This window comes from Tachysurus vachellii, chromosome 7 (assembly GCF_030014155.1).
Source record: "Tachysurus vachellii isolate PV-2020 chromosome 7, HZAU_Pvac_v1, whole genome shotgun sequence".
Lineage (NCBI taxonomy): Eukaryota > Metazoa > Chordata > Actinopteri > Siluriformes > Bagridae > Tachysurus > Tachysurus vachellii.
The window spans coordinates 9,539,788-9,558,498 of NC_083466.1; the positions used below are offsets into that span (position 1 = coordinate 9,539,788).

At 41.7% G+C, this 18,711-nt stretch overlaps 1 protein-coding gene across 15 annotated transcripts in view; it reads left to right on the forward strand.

Moving 5' to 3' along the window:
- The window catches only part of scrib (scribble planar cell polarity protein), a 75,913-nt gene that overhangs the window by 30,044 nt on the left and 27,158 nt on the right, over positions 1 to 18,711 (forward strand). For 11 of the 15 annotated variants that reach the window (XM_060874086.1, XM_060874072.1, XM_060874078.1 and 8 more), the window contains exons 2-16: positions 6,548 to 6,665; positions 7,816 to 7,894; positions 9,778 to 9,867; positions 10,151 to 10,207; positions 10,394 to 10,457; positions 11,229 to 11,303; positions 11,533 to 11,677; positions 12,037 to 12,155; positions 12,409 to 12,608; positions 12,872 to 13,038; positions 13,138 to 13,268; positions 13,391 to 13,519; positions 14,316 to 14,489; positions 14,922 to 15,311; positions 17,920 to 17,982. In XM_060874086.1, coding sequence (XP_060730069.1) covers positions 6,548 to 6,665; positions 7,816 to 7,894; positions 9,778 to 9,867; positions 10,151 to 10,207; positions 10,394 to 10,457; positions 11,229 to 11,303; positions 11,533 to 11,677; positions 12,037 to 12,155; positions 12,409 to 12,608; positions 12,872 to 13,038; positions 13,138 to 13,268; positions 13,391 to 13,519; positions 14,316 to 14,489; positions 14,922 to 15,311; positions 17,920 to 17,982 — 2,001 coding nt within the window. The remainder of the gene's footprint in view (positions 1 to 6,547; positions 6,666 to 7,815; positions 7,895 to 9,777; positions 9,868 to 10,150; positions 10,208 to 10,393; positions 10,458 to 11,228; positions 11,304 to 11,532; positions 11,678 to 12,036; positions 12,156 to 12,408; positions 12,609 to 12,871; positions 13,039 to 13,137; positions 13,269 to 13,390; positions 13,520 to 14,315; positions 14,490 to 14,921; positions 15,312 to 17,919; positions 17,983 to 18,711) is intronic. The other 4 variants (XM_060874073.1, XM_060874076.1, XM_060874085.1 and 1 more) reach the window with 2 other exon arrangements.

An 18,711-nucleotide genomic window follows, 5' to 3' on the forward strand; every position in this document is an offset into this window, starting at 1 on the left:
TACTGAGTTGTAAACTGGACTTTCATTAGCCTCATACTGCATGAGTACAATTAGCAAGGATGCAAATAGGAACGTTGAGTATACAGTATAATGAACATGTGCCCTCGCTCTATAAAGGACCGCGCACACACGTTCCTGCGACATGAGGGACAGCGTGTCTAGTGACGTGACAAAGTTGAGAAAAGTCAAGCCTTGTGCAAATATTTAGCGACTTGACGGAGCAACTCTTCCGCCAGAGGGCTTTATTTTAGCAGCTGCAAAACCCATTGGCCGACAAGATTGGAACGCTAGTCTAGCCACCCATCGATAAGCGTTTCTTTGGCAACCAGTACAGCCACGACGAACATTACATGTTTTTTCAATGAAATTTTGGATCGACGAGCGAAACGAGTTATGGTTAGACCGCGCTGTTGTCTACAGGTTGCTGCATGGCTTTTAAATAATGACATGTACTTTGATACCCTGTTGGTTAAATATTATCCACAGAGACAATCGGTCTGTATGTATGTTGTATGTAATAGTTTAGAGAGAGACCAGATGATGACTAAAGAACAAAACACTTCGGGATGTGCTCTTACAGGAAATTAATCAACACCAAGGTGATGTGATGCATGATACAGTGAGCTGGTACTACTTGCCAACAATTTCAGTCTTGTAGTAATTAATAAATAAAATGCCATGCTTGTTACTGTTTATAATGACATTTAAGACTGTGAAACATAAACAAATCAAGTCGGTTCCTGTTGCCATTTTTATTACAACACCTATAAATAGTCCTTTCCTCATCATGCTGTCTTTTTTTTTTTCTTTGTTGAAGTTAATCGAACAAAAAACTGAATAACTGAACCTCGTGGTTCCTGTGTCAAAAACAATCATATTGATTCCTACAAAGCTCTGACACCCAAGACTCCTTTGGTAAATGTTAAATAAATATCTCCTTACAAAAAGCTTTACCATAAAAAGAAGAGAATCGGCATTTGTAAAAACCCGTCATTTTAATTAAAGCCATTTTCAAAATTACAATCATGCAGAAAATTTTATCGAAACCCTTTGACCAATCAGAATAGAGTATTCAGCAACGCTGTGGTATAAGCGGAGTAAGATTTTATCGATAGTATTACTGTATTCTCTGTTAAAGTGGGAGCTTTAGACTAATTTAACACCGTCGTATGAAGCACACTTCAGGTCGGCGTCGGCTTTCCCGTTTCACCTCTCCGCACATCTGCTAGCCATTAAGCTGAAATTATGCTCCGTTACTCATGACACCACGTTTCGATGCTCTTGCTGACCTGCAGTCCGTCTCCCTTCTCTGCTTTTCCCGTGAGGGTCTGTGCAGTCTCTAGCTGTCTCTCTCAGTCTATTGCTTAAATATCCTCGTCCTTCTATTGTCCAAACAATGAACCCTCAAATATCTAAACATTCCTAAACTCAAGCAAAGCAGCTGATGTGCTTTATGTCTTCAGTTGAATGCACTGCACGGGCCATTGCAGTGTCAGCAGTTACATCTACAGCCCGCTGCTCTGACCTCTACATGACCTTGAACAGCAAAACACAGGAGAGGAGGATTTAAAAATTTTCCAGATTCATAATAGAAAAAAATAAATATCCTGTGGAGAACTTGCACCGCAACAGCTAACTCTGTTTGCAGTGTACTGATGTCATGGCTAGTTATGTCATGGGCTAGATGTGGGGCTAACATACAGAATTTGGTCTCTCAAAAGATCTCATCAGAACGTTAATAATTTAGTCCTAAGCTTGCTACTTGCTTGATTAGTGCATGCTAGATTTTGTTTTAAATGTTTTTATGTGCAGAATATGTTGTTAGTCCTTTCTCTTTTTTATTTCCAAACGTTTTTGGCTTTTTCTTTTGGTAGATGCAATCAGGTAAATAAAATGTATTTGTGAGAATGAGCAATGCTCTGGCACCAGCTACTTGCTTTACTTCTACCAGTTTGTCAATCTCATAAAGTAACCTCATGGATTGGAAGCCATGTCGATGTAGGTGTTAATTCCCTTACATGACAAGCCACAGACAAGGTACACAACAAACTTTCTGGGCAGTAAAAGTCTTCTTGAAGAGTCCGCGTATGAACAGGGTTTAAAAAAAGTCTTTTGGTATTTCCAGAAACGGTGTTGTTTCTGATACCACGTGTAATATCACAATTCCTCTTGATACCAAAGCGATAACACCCACTTGTGCTTGATGAATATCCACGTTGCTGATTTAGTCCCTGTGCTGTTAAAAATAACCTCCAAGGTTTCTGCTAGAAGCCTAACATCCTACCTGCTAGATGGCTCAGTGGGGTCGAGCTCAAGGCTCTGTGCAGGACACACCAGTTCTTCCACTCCAACCATTTGCACAAGAGGAGATAAAAATGGAGAGCCATTTTTATGCTGGTGCAGGTTTGGGCTTCTTAGTCCCAGTAAACGGAAATCTAATCTCTATAGCATACAAGGAGACAAATTGCAGACAAATGCGAGCTGACTTGTGCAATTTCTTGACACTTGCTTGGACACCTGTAACAGATGCTGGACACCCAAAAATACAAAGCTCTGTAAGATAAATAAAATAAATGAATAACTAGATATAAACGCGGTGTTTTGCTGTAAATGATGCGACATAGTTGCATAGTTCTGACTCAGGAGATGATTTGCTGTTGATGGGGTGTAACAATCCTCAAGTTCTCACCAAAAACATTGCCCACAAATGTTAATTATAGTGGTTGAGGTCATATGGAATGGAGCTACAATGACAAACTGCACCATTACAAAGCTAAAAGTAGTCTTTTAAAATGAAAGACATAGGAAGAGACATGGAATAGTCACATAAAGCGTAGCAGGCATTTATTATTACACAGCGTCAATTCATGAGCTATGGTGGGGAAAAAAAACATGGAAGACTCAGTAAACTTTTTAATATTTACAGAAGCTCGAACCTGCAGAATCTTGTTGGTAAGATGATTAAATTGCTCATGTTGGCCATTTTGCAGGTCATTACCCAAACCTAACGCCTCAATCCCACATATCGATCATGTGAAAAATGCAGACATTACAAGATGCAAAGACATTACAGAAGAAAAGATTTAAACCCTTGAGTGCTGAAATGAGGTACTGAGTGATGAGGAATAAGGACGTATTTGCAGTTATCTGCCTTGTGGATGCATATGAAACTCCGATGGAAGAGATCTGTGAAGAACTAATGTTTGTGTCGCTGGCTCGCCCAACGGTTTGGCCACACTAGTGAAAGGGTCTCATTGTGTTCGTATATAATCAGCTCTTCAGTGGAGAGCTTCCTCCTCTAACAGACCTCATCGCCTCACAGCCAGCGCACAAGCTGCTCTGCAGACAGCGGTCATATTCCCGAACGGTCGTGCTCAGCCATGCAAAGTCATATCCAACCTCAAGAAAGCAAAATACCTCAGACGCGTGTTTCCAAGAGTCGTTATTCATGTTCGTTTGAGCGTCAGTAGTACAGATCTTCCCCTAAAATCTTCTGTGGTACTGTGGTGCTAAGCATCAAGTTCTATTCATTGCGTGTGTCTCTGTGTGTGTGTCTCTGTGTGTGTGTGTGTCTGTGTGTGTGTGTGTGTCTGTCTGTGTGTGTGTGTGTGTGTCTGTGTGTGTCTGTGTGTGTCTGTGTGTGTGTGTGTGTGTGTGTCTCTGTGTGTGTGTGTGTGTGTGTCTCTGTGTGTGTGTGTGTGTCTCTGTGTGTGTGTGTGTGTGTGTCTCTGTGTGTGTGTGTGTGTGTGTGTCTCTGTGTGTGTGTGTGTGTGTGTCTCTGTGTGTGTGTGTGTGTGTGTCTCTGTGTGTGTGTGTCTCTCTGTGTGTGTGTGTGTGTCTCTCTGTGTGTGTGTGTGTGTCTCTCTGTGTGTGTGTGTCTCTGTGTGTGTGTGTCTCTGTGTGTGTGTGTCTCTGTGTGTGTGTGTCTCTGTGTGTGTGTGTCTCTGTGTGTGTGTGTGTGTGTCTCTGTGTGTGTGTGTCTCTGTGTGTGTGTGTCTCTGTGTGTGTGTGTCTCTGTGTGTGTGTGTGTGTGTCTCTGTGTGTGTGTGTGTGTCTCTGTGTGTGTGTCTCTGTGTGTGTGTGTGTGTCTCTGTGTGTGTGTGTGTGTGTGTGTGTGTGTGTGTGTGTGTGTCTCTGTGTGTGTGTGTGTCTCTGTGTGTGTGTGTCTCTGTGTGTGTGTGTCTCTGTGTGTGTGTGTCTCTGTGTGTGTGTGTGTCTCTGTGTGTGCGTGTCTCTGTGTGTGCGTGTCTCTGTGTGTGTCTGTGTGTCTCTGTGTGTCTCTGTGTGTGTCTGTGTGTCTCTGTGTGTGTCTGTGTGTCTCTGTGTGTCTCTGTGTGTCTGTGTGTCTCTGTGTGTGTCTGTGTGTCTCTGTGTGTGTCTGTGTGTCTCTGTGTGTGTCTGTGTGTCTCTGTCTCTGTGTCTCTCTGTCTCTCTGTCTCTGTGTCTCTCTGTCTCTGTGTGTGTGTGTGCATCCGCGTATCTCCCATCCGGGTTACCCCAGGGATCGTATTTTGTTTTGTAATTTGATATTTATCACCTGCCACCAGGACAGAGACAGAAGCAACCAGCTGCTGCTGTGTGTAATGTCAGAACCAGATGCAGTGTTATCCAAGCCAAGGTTTTGATCATGCTTGTTTGAAGCTGCAATTTACCTCCTTCGAGACCTTCTGTTGCTTACACGTTATCTATTTCATGAGACATAATTATCTTTTTGTACCATTATTTATAACGAGCACTCCCTAGATCATTCTTCTTCTTTATCTGTTCCCATCTTTCTGGATTCAATGAGCAGCTTTCAGCTCTGGACATTCCCACATGCCTGCGCTTTAAGTCGATTTCAGTGTTTTGACATAACGTACCCAACAACGTGAAGCACTCCGAGATCTTTTGGATCAGATAGACATCATGAATAGCACTGGCTCTGTTTAGGACACACTGGATTCTCTGTTGTGTGATAGCTGACTGAATGCCAAGCAAAAAAAACGAGAGCCAGAGTGTTACGAAGTCACAGTTACTGGAATGTTCTACATTTTTGGCTGTTCAAAAAGTGATCTCTTAATAAATGACTTATACGAGTGCATGGAACGTAAAAGTTGTCAAAATAGTATTTGTCCTCTCCTGAAATTCTCTGTTATTACCTATTTGGAGCACAGAATGGTTTCACATCAAAAAAAGAAGAAGGGAAAAAAAAATCACTTCAACCTAATTACAGGTCGGAGCAGCGTTGGCAACACCTGCAACTAAATGTCTTCTGTAATCAGATATGAGCCTTGCATATCTCTGTAGAGGAATGTTGGCTTCAAGTATGAACTGCTCTTTTCAAATTCTGCAGCATCACCTCTATTGGATTCAAGTCAGGGCTTTGATTAGGCTGCACCTTAGACCGTTGTTGCCGTGTGTTGGATCATGTCGCTCGCACCGCTTTGTTTAGCGGCGGCTCACATGCAGATGACTGGACAGGCTTCTTAAGAATTCATGCTTCCTTCCATGACCGGTCACCGAGATCCCATACAAGTATATAGCAAAACACACCCTTACTATTAAACTACCGCTTCCATGTTTCAATGTAGGTTCGACATGCTGTATTTCTTTACATCAAGCATTGGGCTTTCATGTTTCTTGGTGCTCTGTGCTTTCTGTGTTTCTGCTCATCTATGCAGCCCATTTTTGTATTTTTTTTTTTTGTCTTTCTTGCAGTTAAGTAATGAACATTGCTCTTAGCTGATGCTTCAGAGAGCACCAGTTCTGAAGTTTTAATGGAGTCTAATGAGACTTTGTGGATGAGATGCTGCTGTGCTCATGGGAAAATTTTGGCAGGTCAGCCGCTCCTGGGAAGATCTACTACTGCTCCAAGCCTTTTCCATTTGTATTGTGGTTCAGTCGAATCCAAGGAGGTCTCAGCAGCCTTTCTTTTTTTTTCTCTCTCTCTCAGCTTTTCAGCATTTTTTATTTTTTGTAGATTGTGGTATTTTGTGCTTGTAAAGACACCGAGCTAGAGAGAACTAAGGATCAATATCTGTGCTGGTTGCAGTGAAGCCTGGCTATGCAGCTCATTATCAAACAATCTGATTTCTTTTGATTCAAAGGCAAAGGAGTAATTAATTTTTAATCTTTAGCGAATTAAATGAAAATTTTTATAATCGGTTTGGAAATTTCAGATTTCCTAATATTTTATTTAATCTCAAAAATGTTCACTGAAGGTAATGTCATATTTACTCAATGTGATCTAAAGCAAGATTGAGGCATGCACATGCGGTTTTGGGTTTTTAATCTCGTTTCAGTGCCTGACACAGAAGGTTGATATCAGTGAAGATGCATGGACATGTTTATGGGAATTAACTGACTATAGCTATTGCTTTTTATTAGGAGCTAATATACATGTACACTTAATGTTTTTTTTTTTTGTTTGTTGTTGTTGTTGTTTTTTTTTTTTTTTAATCCATGCAGCTTCTGACTTTATTATGCAGTCGGTTTAAGTAGTATTTGATACCTAGATATATTGAATTGTCCATTGTATTAATGTGTGTTTTCCACCCTCCCTCCTCAGCCCTTCTTTCGGCTACTGAACCTGCGCAAGCTAGGTTTGAGTGACAATGAGATCCAGAAACTTCCCCCTGAGGTGGCCAACTTCATGCAGCTGGTTGAGCTGGACATCTCTCGAAACGGTACCCGCTCGCACGTACAGAAACGCACCCTCAAACCGTCACATAATCGTATGTTATCATCAACAAGATATCACGTCTTTACAGATTAAAACATGGAACAGATTTTTCTCTGTGTTACCTTTCACAAACATTCCGAAGCTTGCTTGTTTAATTATTTATTTATTTATTTATTTATTTTAATATTAAATCCACTGCTTATTATTTTCATGACCACTAATGTTGACGCAGTGAAGGACAAATCCAGCCTGAAAAACATTGAATTCATTTATAACATAATTCGATTTATTCTACAATAAAATTCAGAGTTGAACTTTTTAATATTAGAGTCTTTGAGTTTAGATAACTCCTGAACATTCAAAAGAAATAACAAATAACAAATTAGGTCTAGATCTGTTTATCATATGTCTTCTACCTCCTTATAAACAACATTGCAATGCATTTAGGGTATTCTGTATATTCAACAAAAAAGGATTTAATTGAATCGTACTGTGTGATTTCTATAAACGCCATCCACGCATCACTGACACCGATCTTTAAACACTACCACCAGTACTTTCACTACAGGTCTGATGCATAACGTCCTGGATGTGACTCGGCACACCGAGTGTGCGAATGGGAATTGCCCCCGGCGTGTCCTTGTAGTTTAATCGCTATCAGGAACCTGAGTGCAAGCCGTATCACGCACTGTGCAAACACACAGCCGTTCACACAATGTCAACGCTCTTTATAGCTGTTCCCTTTCCCACCGGGGTTGTACAGTTAATCACGTTCTCTTTGATTGCCATGTTGATTGTTGTAGGTAAAGTGACTGAAGAACCTGACCATCCAGTCACCATGAGTGATATCGATGTTTTTTTTTTTTGTGCCGTCGACGCAGCCTTATACTTTTTGTACAGTCCAGCCAGAAAACATTCAGTAATCACAGTTCATCACTGCAATTCCATTGTAATGTAATACAAGCAATTTCCTTGTTGGTGGACATCTGTTATCCATTAGAAACACCTGAAAAAATGGACTGTCGATTGCGACACACTTTTTTTTTTTTTTTAGCAAAAAAAAAAAAAAAAAAAAAAAAATTTGCTGACTTTGCACCCAATTCCTCTCCCTCTCTCTATGTCTCTCTCTCTCTCTCTTGCCCTTTCTCTCCTAGACATTCCTGAAATCCCTGAGACCATTAAGTTCTGTAAGGCGCTGGAGATTGCGGACTTCAGTGGAAACCCCCTCTCCAGGTTAGTGAGTTGCTCGAGCCCCAAATTCCAGTGCACGTGTGAGGCAATAGAAGCCCAGTGTGGGGGAAGGGGAAGGGCCAGTGTGAAAAGAAGAGCAACTGTTCATTTAGATTCCTATCATAAAGCTGTCACGTGAGTGTATGGGGAAAAGTGCATTTGGATTTTCCTGTATCTGAGCATGCATGTTGGAGCTGGATTCATCTACCCAGAGGAGGGACTACGTAGGATTTAAGCGATTCCGAACAAGCCATGAATTTAATCCAGGTTTTGCAAGTCTGACTAATTAATTCTTAAGAATTTTACCTTTGGTATGACACCAAAACTATAAAGGACTTTCTCACTACAGAGTAATAGCACAGCCATGTGTTACATTACACTGAGCTACATCCTCCTGGTGATTTATGATAAAGGTTATTTAAAACACACCTGCCTGTGGTGGTGAGAGGAAATTACAGCCATATTTTAGAAATCTAGATTCGTGTGTGTGTGTGTGTGTGTGTGTGTGAGACACCAGTTTTGAGTCGTTGAGGTGCATATTGTCAGGTTTGTCTTAGAAATATCTTTAATTATGTAGCTTTGTAGAAGCCAACATTCTGATTTCCTATTTAAGCTTAGACAAAAATTTGTCAAGAGTAACTCCTCCTAGGGCTTTCGAGCCACATGCACCAAATTCGGATCTGTTGTAGACCCTGGTCTGAAGTTTGTTGCTTATTACTTTTCTAAGTGATCCGAGTTCCGGTACCCGGTCTCAAAGTGGCCCTTTCCCCCATAGACTCCCATTATAAACTTTGGAGGTTTATAACTCAGCAAGAGGCCAATTCATTTAAAGAGCTATTTTACAAGGTTTCACCAGAAAAAGTTTTGAGAGTTTCTGTCATATTAATGTAAACAATTTCATTTAAGTTGTCTATATTTGTCTATATTTATTTCTGTGATTTTAGGTTATTTTAATTCTTATTAACCGTTCTTGCCATGAAGATCAGTAGCTGACATGGCAGTAAATTATAGCAACTAACTAACTAACTCGGCAAGCGTTCAAATTATCTACACCAAACTTGGCCAACTCCTTTAGGGTGATACTCTAAACAAAGTTTTAAATTGGTGTACCGACTGGCCTTTCGGTTGTCCCACAGCCCCGCCCCAAAATATGCAAAATCAAAAAACTTTTTGCAACATGGACATGTGACATATCAAAATACTCAGAACAATGAGGGGAACTAATTCATGGGTATTCTGATGATGTCACATGCTTGTCTCTACTTACCTCCAAATGTTTTGGCACCCTAGATTTCTGTCTACTTCCAAAAGTAACACTGAGCCTTATGTCCACTCGCCTCCAAAAAGCACCGGCCTTTGCGAATACTTGCATCGTCAAAGCCAACATCAAAGTTCGTCGCGACGAACTTTACAAATCTAGTTTGTTTATTTGTCTGTTGAAAATAATCTTCTGCTTTCTCTCTCTCTCTCTCTCTCTCTCTCTCTCTCTCTCTCTCTCCCCCCCTCTCTCTCTCTCTCTCTCTCTCCCCCCCCCTCTCTCTCTCTCTCTCTCTCTCTCTCTCTCTCCCCCCCCCCCTCTCTCTCTCTCTCTCTCTCTCTCTCTCTCTCTCTCTCTCTCTCTCTCTCTCTCCCCCCCCTCTCTCTCTCTCTCCCCCTCTGTCTGTCTCTCTCTCTGTGTATCTCTGTCTCTGTCCCCCTGTGTCTCTGTCCCCCTGTGTCTCTCTCTGCCCCTCTCTCTCTTCTCTGCCCCTCTATCTTCTCTGCCCTCTCTCTCTCTCTCTCTCTCTCTCTCTCTCTCTCTCTCTCTCCCTCACCCCCCCTCACTGTCTCTCTCTGTCGCTCTCTCTCTGTGTGTCTCTCCCTCTCTTTGTCCCCCTCTCTCTCAGATTACCCGATGGCTTTACACAGCTTAGAGCACTAGCCCACCTTGCACTCAATGATGTGTCACTACAATCACTACCTAATGACATTGGAAAGTGAGTACTCGTGCACACACACTCCCAATAGTATAAATATCGAAATAACAATAAAGTATATAAGATGATCTTTGTCACAGTTCAGCAATACCACCCTCTCTGTAAACACACAGACACACAGAGCTCTGGGTTTGGCTCTCAGTAGTGTTCATGCAGATGGTGGAGCCCCTCACTCTGTCAGACCAACTGTCTCAACATAAATTTGCCATCTGACTAACACTGTGTTCGCTCTCCACCTCTTTTCATTCTGTCTTTCTAATTTGTCGCATTTTCTGCACTATAGCTTGGCTAATCTGGTAACCTTGGAGCTGAGGGAGAATCTACTGAAGTCTTTGCCCACGTAAGTCAATGTATTTTGCACATTTTCAAGTTTTTGGGCACAGTTTCAGGCTTTTATGGACAAACTGCCCAAAAATACAGCAAATTCCTGATGTGATTCAATATTAGATTTTTTTTAGAAGCGTAAGAGGTGACAGCATTGTGCATGTATGTGTTTTGAATGCTGCACTGTTTTGTGGCTTTGCAGCTCTCTGTCTTTCCTGGTTAAACTGGAACAGCTGGATTTGGGCAGCAATCACCTGGAAGTATTGGTAAGAAAAAGCTGAACACATCTCATCTAGTTCACAACCAACCGTCTCTAACTTCTACCTTAATTTATTAATTTATTTATTTTCTTCAGTATGAGGGGTTTTTTTTTTGGGTCCAATCTCTCTCACGCTGCCATGGCAACACCCAGTAGTTGTCTCAGTGGGGCAGAGTAAACAATATGGGATCACACAAAAGCGTCACCCAGGCGCTGCTGGTGATGCAATGGCAAAGCCCTAGCCACAGTTCCCTTCTGCATACAACATCCATCACACCTACCACCTGAGAGAATACTCTATTCTGAACGAGGATGTTGCTATGGGGTCATTGCAGGGTTGTATTTCATTAAGTCCAAATAAAAGGCGAAACCGTCCCCGTGTTACTGTTGGAAAATGCTTCATTACTACTTCCAAATTTCAGAGATTTTTTTTCGTTTCTCTTTATGCAATGGAAAAACACCAATCACACTACTTTGTCACTGACGTTTATAACTCCAGAGGACTAGTATATGTGTATATATAAAATTGATTAACTTAGATGAGATTTTCGCATTCTGTCAGGTCTCCAGGATATTTAAAACACATCCCTCTCTTCCTCTCCCTCTCGCTCTCGCTCTCGCTCTCTCCCTCTCGCTCTCGCTCTCTCCCTCTCGCTCTCTCCCTCTCCCTCCCTCTCTCTCTCTCTCCCTCTCTCTGTCTCTCTCTCTCTCACTCTCTCTCTCTCTCTCTCATATATCACATCACACTCTTGCTGTGTTTTTTTTTTTCTTGCTTTAGCCGGACACTCTGGGGGCGCTGCCCAACCTTCGGGAGCTGTGGCTGGATAGGAACCAACTTTCTTCCCTTCCCCCAGTGAGTACATGCTGCATCTAATTCATTAAGCATTGAGCCATCTTATTAAAAAACATCTTTATTAGAAAGTGTTGCTAGTTTGGTCTAGATCTTAGTAATGTTACTAAGATCAAGATCAAACTAGCAACACTTTCTAATAAAAATGTTAGCTGTCTTGATATATTGATACAAGTGATTGTTCAGTTGTTACCGTCTCAGCGAATTATAAAATGGCCTTTCTTTTTAACAGGAATTGGGAAGCTTGCGGCGATTGGTGTGCCTGGATGTGTCCGAGAACCAGCTCACCGAGTTGCCCTCCGAGATCAGCGGCCTCATCGCCCTCACTGACCTGCTGCTCTCACAGAACCACCTGGAGAATGTGCCTGACAGCATCGGTTAGCCTATTAGTTTCTGGCAATGCTAATGTAAAACAGATTGTCATGTACGGCTGTGATCTTTCGTTCAGCTCTTATGTGGTGCGCTGCAAGTTTAGAATTATTGACAGGCCATGTTAAGAGAGTTATCAGTAGTTTGCATTGACTGAACATCTTCAGTTAATCATATGCCTTAGTGCAGCTTTACTGAAGATAAAATATTTATGCTGAGTTTTTAACTGCAGTACTGCCCTCTAGTGGCAGTTATGACCGGATCAAGGTTTTATCAAGTACTGCTTCGGTTTTGACTCTCCTTTAATTGAGATCTTGGCAAACTTTCTGTGTTGCTGTAAACTCTGTGCATCTCTTATTGTTTACAGGCTCCTTGAAGCAACTGTCTATCTTCAAAGTGGACCAGAACCGCCTTGTGCGTCTAACAGATTCAATCGGTGAATGCGAGAACCTCACAGAAGTGATGCTGACAGAGAATCTTCTACAGGTACTAAAGTGCTGACAGAAAAAAAACTGAATAATTTTATGATTTGATGGAATTCATGTTCATAATTGCTTATATCTTCACCTGAGCTTTATATATTGAGATTTCTGGTGCTAAGCTGTGTTTATGGTGTTCCTCTGCTTAGTTTTACTCAACTAAAAGTACTAGTTATACATTATAAATTTGCTGAAAGGGAAAGTAGCTAAATGAATTATTCTTAATTTATATCCTGGCCTCATTCTTCTCTCTCCTGTAGACTCTTCCCAGTTCTCTGGGAAAGTTAAAGAAGCTGACCAACTTGAATGTGGACCGTAACCGCTTGAGCAGCGTCCCAGGTGAACTGGGTGGCTGTGCCAGCCTCAATGTGCTCTCGCTCCGAGACAATCGTGTGGGCAAGCTGCCTGCTGAGCTTGCAGATGCCACAGAGCTACATGTGCTGGACGTGGCAGGCAACAGGTGAGGACTACTGATCTGTTTTATTTTGTTTGACTTTGTGGACACGAAACATATGCAGGATCTCCGTGTTTATTTGGCACAACCCCTGACATTAAAGTTTTTGACATCGGTGGCGGGGGAAGTAGATCAGGTGGTGACACGATAGCAGTAGCCTATATTATTTTCAAACGATGAGTATATTTGTCAGATGTTTGGGGGTTTTTTCTCTACAAAACCGCAAAACCGATCTTGCTTATCCTGTTTCTTTTCTTCTTTGTTTGCAGGCTGCAGAACCTGCCGTTCTCACTAGCCAATCTGAACCTCAAGGCCATGTGGCTGGCAGAGAACCAGTCACAACCCATGCTCAAGTTTCAGACCGAAGATGATGAGCGGACCGGGGAGAAGGTGCTCACCTGCTACCTGTTGCCCCAACAGCCTACACCCAGCTTAGGTGAGGCTCACCTCCTTGTGCCTGAAACTCTATCAGTCCTAACTGCTGTTAGACTGTTGTATGACTTTTCCCATGTATGACTTTTCGGTGTGTTCTTAGAGAACCTACTGCAGAGCAGTGTGGACGAAAGCTGGCCCACAGACACCAATCTGAACAGAGTGTCCGTCATCCAGTTTCAGGACCAAACCAAGACTGATGAGGAAGATGATGAGACCGCGGCAGAGAGGAAGGTGAGGCTGAGGCTGAGTTTGCATGCGCCTGTGTGTCTGTACTAATTTGTGTTAGAAGCTTTTCCCTTGTGGCGTTCAATGCACGCAGGATAATTTGGGGTTGTTGCTTTGTTTTACACCAGCAGGGTCTGCAGAGGCGAGCCACCCCTCACCCGAGTGAACTGAAAGTGATGAAGAATGTGATCGAGGCCAGAAGAAACGAAGCTTACACAGCTAGGCCAGATGACGACCTGGACTCCCCGGACACTGAGGTGTGCATTCACATCCAACACAAAATCTCAAAAAAGCCATTCAGATAGGAATTAATAAAAAAAAAAAAGTGGTTTTATGTCTTTGTGAACTTCCACATCATCCAGCATTTCATAATAAAATACGAATAAATTCGAAATTCGGTTTTGTACGTAATGAACAACCAGATCAGAGGATTTCCCTTCCAACTTTTAGACAGACTATTCATTAACCAGTTCAGCTATGTGAGCTGGCTAAAACTGCCAAAATGGCTCAATCTCACACCCAATCGAAATATCTTTATTTGAGGGCACAACTGAAAACTGCAGCACTGTCATATTCTTTAGAGCTAGCTATGCCCAGTCAAGTTTGTATTTTAATGTATTTCTACTTCATAGGTTTAATGTTTAATGGACAGCCTAGCATGAGGCTTCTTGTACCCAAGCACAGACAAGCATAATCTAGTTATTAAGTGTTCACTTTCTTTCAGACGTTTTTTTCTATTGTTGGATCTTCTCCCCAACACCAATGAAATGTATATATTCCAATTCTTATATTTAATGGAATCTCAGGGGATCTTGTTAAGGACATCTGTGTAAACAGAACTCATGTCCTGTCCTGCCTTATTGATTGGTTTCTTCTATTCGTTCTTTTTTTTCCTTTCGCATATTGTTTTAAGACCTGTACTGCAGAATATACCTCTTTATTTAATATGTAGAGGTTTAGTGCAAGCAAATAGTTTGTTTGCCTTAACAGTCGCATTTAAGGAGTATCACCTTTCAGCAGTCTGACCGAGCTTGACTATTTGTTCGATCACAGGAGAAACGTATGAGTGGATTGTCCAATCAAAGCCATGACTCCCAGGTCTCTAACAGCACTGCTTCAGCCAACTCTCAGTATGAGACGCACAAAGTAAACGGCATTGAGGTGGAGCTTAACGAAAGGCACGAGCACGAACAGGAGGACGACGAGGACGATACAGAATACACTGAGGTATTAATGGAATCGTACATCTGCTCATTCATACAGTAGACTAATCAGCCAGCCGCGTAACAGAGGTGCAATGCACGAGCTCCAGCTAACATTCACATCAAACATCAGAATGTGACAAAAGGGAACAGTAAAGATTGGAATCTTGATGACTTTAATCACTGCCCAGATATTAATAGCAAATGCACCAGGGCTGGTTAGAGTATTACAGAAACTGCTGATCTCCCGGGTCAGACTCTTCAGTTTACATAGAATGATTTTTTTCACACAGAACTTTATCACAATCCGGGCAGAAAAAAAATTTACCTCTCAAAATATCCGGGATTATTAATAGCATGACATAAGTTTAAATAAATTGGCTAAATAACTCAGTAAGGTAAAATCCAAACTTTCTAAAACATTTTTTATATTTTCTTGCCTTTCTAACACCACCAGCCCACCGTGCACTTTGCCGAGGAGCCCATTATCCGCGGCGGCGACGAGGACGACGATGACGAGGACGGCGAAGACGGCGATCGTAGCGACGGCGAGGCTCAGCCAGCACCCTTCCCGGCTGAGAGACAGCGCCTCATCCGCAAGGACACACCACACTACAAGAAGCACTTCAAGATCACCAAGCTGCCCAAACCTGAGACTGTAGCTGCATTACTGGAGAACTTCAGCACCGAAGCCACCACGTCAGCCCCCCGAGTAAACAGCGAAGAACAGGGTGGGGAGGATGAAGAGGGAGAATCAGTTAACACTCCTCTGTTGCAGAGAACACAGGTGGCTGATCAAGTGGACAGCAGGCTGAATCAGGTGAACAGCTCGCTGCAGCCGGTGAAGGTAAGGCTGTCCCACAGCAGGAAAGTCACAACTTTGCTGGAGTGTTGCAGTAACAATGCACAGGTTTGCAGCGTTAAAGACAAAAAAAGGTTCACGTCTCATAATGACATGCTTTATTCATAGTAGTGTAAGCCCATTCTTTATGATGACTGACATGATAGGGATTCAGCCCTGATTTTAAATTCTAGCCCTCTGTAATAGTTTTACATCTTTATATCACACACTGACATGGCGCATACCCATAGACCAGTGTAACCTCCTAGCACGTTCACTCTATAGTACTTGGAATCAGGACACGGAATGACGCATTGCACAGAGATTAAGGGGGGTAGACTGCATGTAGCACTGCAAGACCCAAGTGCAACAGTGATTAGGCGATTCATTCATTCATTTATTTATTTATTTATTTATTTATTTATTGTTTGATTGACAGATGTCAAATGACAACACCCCATCCTTTTGCCTTTTCTCTTAGTCCCACACATGCTCCACTTTCAACACCTGGCCACACTCCTCTTAAGCACTGCCTCCACCCACCCCATGCTCTGCTGCTCCTCATCATTATTTGCCATCTTGTCGATTTTCCCACCTTTCCAGGAAATCACGTGGCTTTTTCACAAATGTTGTGTGTAAGGCAGTGGGTGAAAGGCAGTTCATTTCATAAAGGATAACATTTAAATCAAAATAACACTTTTGAATGAATTCATGATGCTTAACTGAGCTGTTTTTCCCCCTCAGAGTTGTGTGAAACACTTACTGGCTCCCTGACTCGCCCTTCATTTGCTGCTGTTTTATTCATTTTAGCTAACATGCCTTTGTCAATTACAGTTACTGCACACAGTTTGGTTCTGTTAATAACCTGAACACACATTAAATTCACGTGCGTTTGTTTATGCGTAGTATCATCAGTGATGCAGGAAATGTAGATGCTGCTCATTACTGTTTTTATGTGCATTTGCACCTCACGAGCATCAGATTGAATCCTTTCCTTGTAAACCATTGTGAGGCTGTAGGAAGATGTGCGTCTTCCCCGATCAAATTAACCCCAACTTTATTTATTTATTTATTTCTGCTTTGTTACATACCAGATCATGCTTGATATCGCTTGCTGTTATTCAGCAGAGCTTGTGATTTTTCTAAATTTTCACAGATTTGGGGAGAGAAACATCGTGAGACAACATAACACACATTCAGCCAAAGCCCTCAGGAGTTCATGTCTGTTAAACAGAAGTACTTCTATAATAGACAGTAACTACATATGCTTCTTCACTGGTAGGACTTTAAATGAAGAATCCTGAGCTTGCATTTTCACGAATTCAGGAGAAAAAACTTAATGAAGTCCAGGAGGCTCTGAATAATACAAATGTACAGTGGGACAGATATTTAAACATTTTGCTGATGCTGATAAATCTTTTAGATTAAATTCTTATGAAATTAATTAGCAATAACAGACTTGATTAATAACACAAAGCATAGAACATAAACCTACTCTACTGAAGGTTTAATAAATAAATAAATAAATAAATAAATAAATAAATAATTCCCGATCGATCTGAAATCAATTCTGTTAAACGGCGGTTAAAGACGAAACGTCATCCCCATAAAGAGGACAGCAGCACACGAGTGTGAAAAACTCATCACGGCGTCTACATTTCCTATATCTGTCTAGCATTCTCAAACCACATGGGATCAGGGACCCAGGAAGGTGTGTTGTGGGTGTGTGATGTCTGTGTTTAGATGTCGATGGTGTGATTTTGTGTTGTGATTTTGGTTCGTGGGACATTGTTTATGTACTGCGTTAATGCCAAATTAATGTTGTTGTTTTTTTTTTCTTGCTATGTTTGACCTTAAACCATTTGATGAGGAGAAAAATGTGTTGGAAGACAGCAGTGCACACTTCCCTGATTGCTTTACCTAATGATGCTAGTTTTTATTTAGCTTGAAATTAGCTTTATTTTAGACAACTAGTAGCAGAGGGACGACTCAATGATTTCTGCTTTAGGAAGCAAGATCAGCAGTTTGGCCTAAAATCAGTGTGGCAGCATAAATCTGTCGCAGATCTATTACTACTTATTACTGTTAATAGCAATATTGCAAATTGATTGCCAGACATAAGTATGAGCCATAAAGTAAAAATACTTATACATGATCCCAATTGATGCAGTATCAAGACCTGCCCCTAGTGCTAGAATTCATTTCCACTGCCTCATTACAGCCACAAAAATAGATTATGTTTACAAAGAAAAGTGAAGAGAATTGAAAATAATAGTAACTGGCACAAAGCAATGAATACATACGTGGCTTTGTGGTGAAATATATATGAAAATATTATGTTATTGCCCAGCCAAATCAAAAAAACATTTGACCCAAAAACTGCTGCTGCTCTGCTTTTCTCATTGTGTGTGTGTGGGGGTGTTTGTGTGTGTGTGTGAGTGTGTTTGTGGGTGTGTGTGTGTGTGTGTGTGCAGTGTTATTTCCTTATTCGTTCTTTTGATGCGGGTTGTCCTGGAGGATGCGAGTGCTGATGATTGATTTATTTTTTTTTTTCTCCGGTTTTATCTTGGCCTCACTAATCCGCATGCCCTCTTGCTGGTTCCTATCCTAACAGGGGGTGTCATTTGATCAAGTCAATAATCTGCTGATTGAGCCTGCTCGAATTGAGGAGGAAGAGGTCTGTACCTACTCTCTCCATCCAGCTGTGTCTCTCTTTTTCTTTTTCCTTACTCAGTCTCTCTCTCTCTCTCTCTCTCTCTCACTCACTTCACTCTTCACCTGTGGTTAGGAAGTGGAGAGGAAGAAACAGACCACTGGATAATTGAGGCCAATAGCTAGGGATTTGCTCACAGTCACTCAACACATAAGCCACAAATGTGATGGAACCCTGTAGGAGAGACAGATATTAAGCAGCTGAGATCATGTTAGTGCTAATCAGTGTTTGTCTTTAATTAAACATTACTTCAGGATCAGCCGAGGTGCTTAAATATGCTTGTTTTAACCAGGGTTCCATTGTACTTGTGGCTTGCTTATTCTCTCCTGTCTGTCTGTCTGTCTGCCTGCCTGCCTGCCTGCCTCTCTTTTTTATTTTCAGTCTGTCAGACTCTGTGGTCCAGGAGCATGTATCAGAACCTGTTCTCCAACTCGGACATGTTTACTACATACAGAAAATATCCAGACCTCGTCATGGTCTCCATGGCATCATTGCACTAATGCAATCATTTTTCTCTCCAAATCATTAGTCAATTAAAATCAATTTAAGGCTTGGGGTGTGCACGGTGTGAAAAAAATTCACAATGGATACTTTTGTTAACAAATAAATAAATGACAAAACCATAAAAAAACACCACAATCAAACAAAAAACCTCCTGCTTCTAACCACACCGCAAAAGGTTCTTCTCATAAA